The 7,122-nt window shown below is 28.5% G+C and overlaps 2 protein-coding genes across 2 annotated transcripts; both read left to right on the top strand.

Moving 5' to 3' along the window:
• The first annotated feature begins 243 nt into the window (after nucleotides 1-243).
• LOC145829954 (uncharacterized) lies at nucleotides 244-4,842 on the top strand. The gene is made up of 3 exons (XM_082937845.1): nucleotides 244-376; nucleotides 3,711-3,846; nucleotides 4,268-4,842. Exons 2-3 carry the CDS (start codon nucleotides 3,732-3,734, stop codon nucleotides 4,456-4,458), a joined length of 306 nt encoding a protein of 101 aa, XP_082793971.1. The 5' UTR covers nucleotides 244-376; nucleotides 3,711-3,731; the 3' UTR covers nucleotides 4,459-4,842.
• A 1,240-nt stretch (nucleotides 4,843-6,082) lies between these two features.
• LOC145829591 (tyrosyl-DNA phosphodiesterase 2-like) lies at nucleotides 6,083-7,122 on the top strand. Its single transcript, XM_082937430.1, has one exon. The coding sequence runs from the start codon at nucleotides 6,083-6,085 to the stop codon at nucleotides 7,025-7,027; it is 945 nt and encodes a 314-aa protein (XP_082793556.1). The 3' UTR covers nucleotides 7,028-7,122.

The following is a 7,122-nucleotide window of genomic DNA, read 5'->3' as shown; positions in this document are numbered from 1 at the left end:
TGACCCGTTCCCTTAAATAATGTTGACAAAACTGAAATTACACAAAAGAGTCACTCTGCAATTGCAGAAATAAAAACTTATGCCCACTCAAAAACAAATTCCTCACCAAGAACGTAGTTTATAAAGCTACGGTTACCACAAGAAAAAAATAAGTTATACGTGGGAAGCACTGGGTGACCTTTTAAAACAAGATGGTATGGCCATATTAATAATTTGAAAATCCACAAGGAAAACGGCACCAAACTGTAGATAAACATTTGGAAATTAAAAACCAGATTAAATGGAACATTTTACACCATATCGGAAAAACAAGGAATCCACAGAGAATCTGCATAGCCTGTACCTCTGAGAAGATGGAAATAGCAAACGCTGACAGGTGAACTTCTTTAAATCAAAGTAACAAGTTAATGTGTTCATTTTAAAAAGCTTTATTTTAAAATTTAAGAAAATTTGATATCACTATTTTAACTTGTACCAGAAAAAACTAAAACCTACAAATGTAACCAATTTCAAAGTTTCAAATTCATAGAGCCATTAGATTTTATAAGCCTAAACTATAACTACTCACAATACAATATTCAAATGTTTTTTAAACAGTAACTACAGTCAATCAGAATTATGCTTTAGTTGCAAGAGTTGTGTTTTTGTTATTCACAAATATTACAAGCCTGTTAATAGCAAGTATATTTATTTAATTATTCAAGTTTTAAAACTACAATATTTAAAACTACATTTTTCTAACCTTAACATAAACTAACCTGGTAACATTATGATTTTTTTAATTGATACCTTTAAACTACAAGTTTTATTTTGTTTTTTGTCTTGGTTTTTCACACACAAACAGTTTACACACAAACATACCAGTTTTATTTCAAGTTTAGCCTAATGTTTTCTTGCCTGTTTATGTAAAAATTATTGCATATTTTATTCACCTGATGATCATCTCGTTTGATTTAGTTCAAATAAGTGAAAAATTGTTTTGTTAATAAAATATAAAATTTTGAGTTAATCATTCTCCTTACAATTAAGTCTAGAACTTTTAGTGTGATCTATAAAGTATAAGTACACGTAATAATAATACTACTAAAATATTGCAGTCTTCACTTTTTAACAATAAAAATCTAAGTTGAGATTTTTTATCCTATGAAGAGTGACTAATAGATCATATATGTAGGTTTTATATAAAAGCAAATGTAATTTTTTGTAATAAGAAAGCCTTTATTCTTGTATGAGTTTTACAATAAACAAAGGAATAAACACCTATATGTTAACAAAAAAAAACTTTTTTTAATTTAAAATATTTTAAACTATTTTTATCAATTTTTGTTAATAGGAAGATACTTAAGTGTTTAAACTTAAATCATTAAATCAAGGTTGTCATAGGATACTCGGGATAACTCAAGATATTTTGAAACTCTAAAAAATCTCAGGTTAACTAAGGATATTTTGACTTTTTTTAAGCTCGAGATGACTTACGCTAGCGTGGATTTTCAATAAAAATCTCAGGATATTTTAAGAATTTTTTTAAATTTCAGAACAATTTTATTCTAGATCTAAAATAAGATTTAGTTGGTACAGTTTCAATATTTTGTTATTTTATATAATCAATTTTGTTAAAGAACAAAATTTTGATTAATATCGAAATACTTATTTGAATTTTTTTTGCCTAGTGGCAAGTTTTTCACTATTCTTAGAATTAAATAGTAGTTTTTGTTTTAAATTTAAAATTAACATTTATCAAGATTTGAGTTTATATTAAACTGTTTAATTAAAACTGAAGTTAACATTGAAGTTAAAAAATAAACATTCAAAAAATATATTATCTGGTGAGGTTAAAGTTACTCAATTAAAATGTCAAAATAAATTCAAACTATTTTCTGTTATAGATAAAGTTAACTAGCATAGCTACATAAAATTATCCACACTTTAAAAAAATCTTAATTGATTTAAACTTTTAAGGTTGAATCTTTGAAAACAGCTTTTCTTATAAGTTTAGTGAACATCTAATGAAGAAGTATACACATACAACCTTCCTTTTAATTAAGCCATGTTTTTCACATGTGTATCTTATTTTATAGAGTTTTTACTAAGCTTGAAGTTGCTTTTTACTGCTTTAAAAAATTCAATTTGATTTTAAAGATCTGACTGGTTAAAGTTGGGCCACATAATAGGTTCCCTATGGGAAGGGAAAACTAAAAAAGTGAAAAAAAGACTATTTTATTTAAAATCTATCTCCTCCTATATTTTCAAGCAATATTCTTCAGACTTTCACGTTTAATCTTTATACAACAACTAATAGAATGTTACTTTGAACTTTAAACGATTTTAAGTAAGAATACTTAAAAAAAACTTATTTTAAAATTTTTGTCATTTTCTTTTTAATTTATTAAAATTCATAAGTAAAGTGTTTTTCTTTTAACGTAAAGAACATTTCCTGAAAATTTGAAGAAGATTGCTTGAAAAATAAAAGAGGAGATAGGTTTTTAGTTACTTTTTAAATTTTAGAGAAAATTGACCCCAAAAAATTTGCAGTCCATACGTTTGTTTCGGAAACCTTTACAAAAAATGGAACATCTCAAAAGTTTAATGATATTTTTAAATTCTATTAAAACTGGCTTGTGGTTTGTACTTAAAGCACTTATATAAATACCTAAGTCATATTTTTTAAAGTGTTGGATCTTCTCTCCTATGGCCTTAACTGTAAATTAACTTTTCAAAATGAGCTAACCAATTTTTATATATAAGGGTTTACACAAATCAGTATCCATGGTTAGTTTTTTATCATGTGTTATTTGTTAAAAAGAATCAGATGTTTTGATCTATAACAGTGTCAGGCAGCACTTTATTACTAATAAACAAACCTAACAGATTTTTTTTTTGCTTTCCAAATTTGCTATGAAAGTAATTTTTATAGGTCACTGTATATTTTTAAATTTCATAAAGTTTTAAACCCAAAGTAGAAGTTTATTAAACAATAAATAAACACCACTGTTTACTAAAATTAAAATTTATTGACTTTTTTATATAATAATCCTTAATTAAAAAAAAACTTAACAATTTTTAAAGTTAAAATCTATGCTACAAGCTAAAGATTTTTGCTTGTTGGGGTGAATGTGACCAGTAAGTCTTTCCTAATCTATAGCAACTAATAAATTTTTATCTAACCTGTATAGGAATGCTAATTCAGTTAAAAGGGTTCTATTAAAGTTCTTTAAAATATTTTATTTTATTTATAGGTTTGATATAAAAGTAACATTTTAAAGTTAATTACTTTTTTTACATTAGTTTAGGAATTAAGGTAATTGACTCAAGTGCACAACAATCAACAACAACTTTACCTAAAAGTTATATAGTTATTTATTTAAAAAGGTACAGGTCCTAAAAGTTCATACTCAAAACAATAAGTTGGTTTTCAACCTTAATGAAAATATTTAAAATAAAATAATTAATTTGAATTAGTTTGTATACTGCTAAAGTAGATTTATGTGATTTTCAAGATTTAAGCTTGCAGAAATATAACAAATAATAACATTTTGTAAAGTATTAAGTTTTAATTATACTGTGATAAACTCCTTAGCATTTTTAACTTCTTTAAATCATACATTTGATTAAAACTTCTATTAAGTTTTAAAATAATGTGTTATGTACTGTACTGCTAAAGTAAACCCAACCCCCCTCTGCCCTTAAATAAACTTAAAACACAAATACAGAGAAATATTAAAATATAAGAAATGTCTGATACCATACTTGATGAAGTGAGAAATATGAAAAACGTAGATGAAGAAACTCAGAACAAACTGGCATCTCACAGAGAATTGTTCCTGAAAACTCTTCAATTTCTTGTTGGTTAGTTGCACACGATCATATACATTTAGTTTGAGTATGTATATAAGGTGGTCGTTAGTGTTTAGCAGATACTTTGAATATAATATTTTATAACTGTTCTTAAAGCCAAATGTTACATTTATTAATTAGAATTTAAAATTCAATTCAGTTATAAAGTTAACTATTTTACTGCAGTAAAAATATAAGATTTTGTGCTAAAACTATTTTAAATTATAAATATGCTATCAAACTTAACAAACTAAAACTCTGAATAGTTTTAATTTTGATTTTGTTTATCTGCATCAAGTTTTATAGAAAAGTTTATGTATCTTACAAGTTAACTTCATTCATAATGTTGTAGCATTAACACTAAGAAGTTCAATTCCCACTAACCCTAAAATATCTTAAGTTTAAATTTTTTTTTTAACAAAAATTGTTTCAGGAAAAAAGTGTACATTCAATATGCACGAACAAACGACGGTGTCCGGAACAATTGGCGCATTTGACAAGACAATGGACCACGTTTTCCTGCAGTCACTGGAACACCACAACAGACCGGGTCACCAGTCCAAGAACGTTTTGTTGCGGGTCACTGACATTATTTCATTTCACATTGACAACAAGGACTTTTGATATACAGACAGTTTGTGAAGGTCAATATTGACTTTGTGTTTGTTATTTTTATTCGTCCTGAGGTTTTTTTTAGATAATTGCTTGGTAAATTTAGTTCAAGTTAGTTGATTAACCGTTTTTTACTTCCGTAGTAGTAAGAAAACATTGTTTGGCTATACTAAATTGTATTTAATTCATATTGTATGTTTTTTTGTTATATGCAAACATTTATATTCTAAACTTTTAGTAATAACATATTAATTTTATTTGACTAATAATTGTTTAGATAATTTCTAGGTGATTTTTTGCATTCAATTACCAACTGTAATTATAGTTGCTCAATAAATGTAAGACCTTGTATAAACAGAAATATTTGCTTTCTCTAAACATCTTAGAGACACTTGGTGATTGAGTTTGAATTTGTTGTTACCAATAATGACTTTTATTTCTTATTTGTTTTATTTATACTTCTTTTTTTATAGTTGGTCTAAGATTACTTTAGTATTTAAAATTTTATATAATTGTTAAGTAAAAAATGTTTAAATATATAAAAAAAATTAAGTTCAATTGAAAATATATTTGGTTTGAAGTTTGGTTACTTAAAAATTAAATCTACTTAGTTCTAAACTCAATTTTATGACAATTTACTTGTCATTAGCTAAAGCTCTATAAGTTTCTATGTTTTTGCTTATGAAGTTTCAATTTTTAAGTACATAAGGCTCAACTTATTTTTTGAATGCCTTTATATAAATTAATAATTGTTAATTTGCAGAATTTTAATACCATTGTTTATGTTTATGATTTTTACTTTTTAATAAGGACTTATAGTATTGAAAAGATTATACTATTTAGTTTACATATCTAAATTCCTTTAAATTTTTTTAATATTTTCAAAGCAGTTTTCTTACAGTTTAATAAAAAGGTATACTTAAGTAACTGCTCCCACTTTATTTATAAAATAAGACTAATGCAGTTTATGTAATTTTGAACTAAATTTGCTATTTAAAGTTATTTTACATAAAAACACTTAGATTACACATTACAGAAAAAAAAATATATGCTTAAAATCTTTACGAGTTGTTCTGTTTAGTTTTTCAAATAATAAAGTGTTATATTCAAAAATGTTACACTAATTGTCATGGACTAGTGTTTTCAATAAATCCAAGGCTGTCACACTTTTTATGTAGATCTAAGAAATGAGTTTTTTTTTTATTAAACCAAAAAAACGTTTTTTGACAATATCAGGTGTGTTGTTTTTTTCAATAAATATATAAGATCAAATCTATATAAATAAATAGTTAAATTTTGTTTATTTTTCTAACAACACTCATTAAGTTTGATTTCAAATTTTACTTATTCACATAAATCAAGTTGAAATTTATTCTTTATTTTGACCTAGTACGAACACCTATTGTATAAAAAATACTATAGAAAGAACCAATAGAAAAAGTACATTCACTGTTTTGCATGTGAGAAGTTGATAATTACTTATATCTTATAATATGTTTTTAGCGTATCAGCAACATAATAAATGGCAGTGTTTTTTGTTAGGTGAGTGTAGTTTGCTAAGGGGATTCGTATACTTGTTTTGCTAAAGTTAAATGTAATTAATATATTCAATTGTATATCTAGATATTTATTTTAAATGGATGAAAACATAGATAAGTTTTTGCAACAAACATCAGCGGTCAACAGGGACATTGCGGAATACTACCTGGTGGTCGCCGACAACCAATTAGATACCGCAGTCCAGTGTTACAACGAGGACACCCAATTCGCCTCGATTGTCGCGCAAGATGACGCAAAAGACTCTGTAGAAGCTCCTGAACATCTGAAACTGCTCGAGTGGAACGTGCAGGGCTTGTTAAACGACAACCTGGTGGAAAGAATGGCCTTCATCGCCGAACTGATCAACCGGAACGAGTACGATGCAGTATTTATGCAGGAAATAGTTCCGGACGCCGTGAAAGTGTTCAAGCAAGTATGCGAAAACTACGAGCTGCACCTGCCGAAAAACGCCATCATGCGGCAGTATTTCGCGGCGATGCTGACGCTGAAAAGCTCAATACAGGTGGAAAAGAAGACGACGGTGGATTTTAAAACTTCGACGCAGGGACGCCATGCCGTCGTGCTGAAATGCCGCAAGAAATCGCAGAAGCTGACTTTTGTGACTTCGCACCTTGAAAGCTGCAAGCCCACGGAGGCGGAGAGGATTTCGCAGTTGGGCCGCGTTGTGGAGCTCATGAGAAAGGAAGACGAAGGAGACAATCTGGTCGTTTTCGCCGCCGACACCAACCTGAGGGACTACGAGTTTGAAAAGTTCAAAAAAAGTCCCCAGTTTGATCTTAATGTAAAGGACGCTTGGGAGGAGCTGGGCGGGCCGCAGGAGTTGCGCTACTCGTGGGACCTCACCAGGAACGACAACCAGGTGAGAGGGGGCAGCGGGAGGCTCAGGTTCGAAAGATTGTACTTCAGGGGAAGGTGCTACGGAGTTAGCGGGATGAAATTTGTGGGGACGGAGCGTTTGGATTGCGGTCTGTTTCCGTCGGACCATTGGGGCGTTGAAGTGACTTTCAGTAGAAAACGCTGATGCTTTGATTTTTTATATCTTTTAATTCAACTGTTTTTTGTTTTTCAATCTTTAAATTCAAGTGCTTTCGTTAAGGTTCGGGTTGTTAATTTATT

The sequence above is a fragment of the Thalia democratica genome, chromosome 2 (genome assembly GCF_965202585.1).
Source record: "Thalia democratica chromosome 2, ktThaDemo2.hap1.1, whole genome shotgun sequence".
Lineage (NCBI taxonomy): Eukaryota > Metazoa > Chordata > Thaliacea > Salpida > Salpidae > Thalia > Thalia democratica.
Note: the sequence above shows the minus strand (reverse complement) of the source record. Positions and strands in the feature narration are given on the sequence as shown.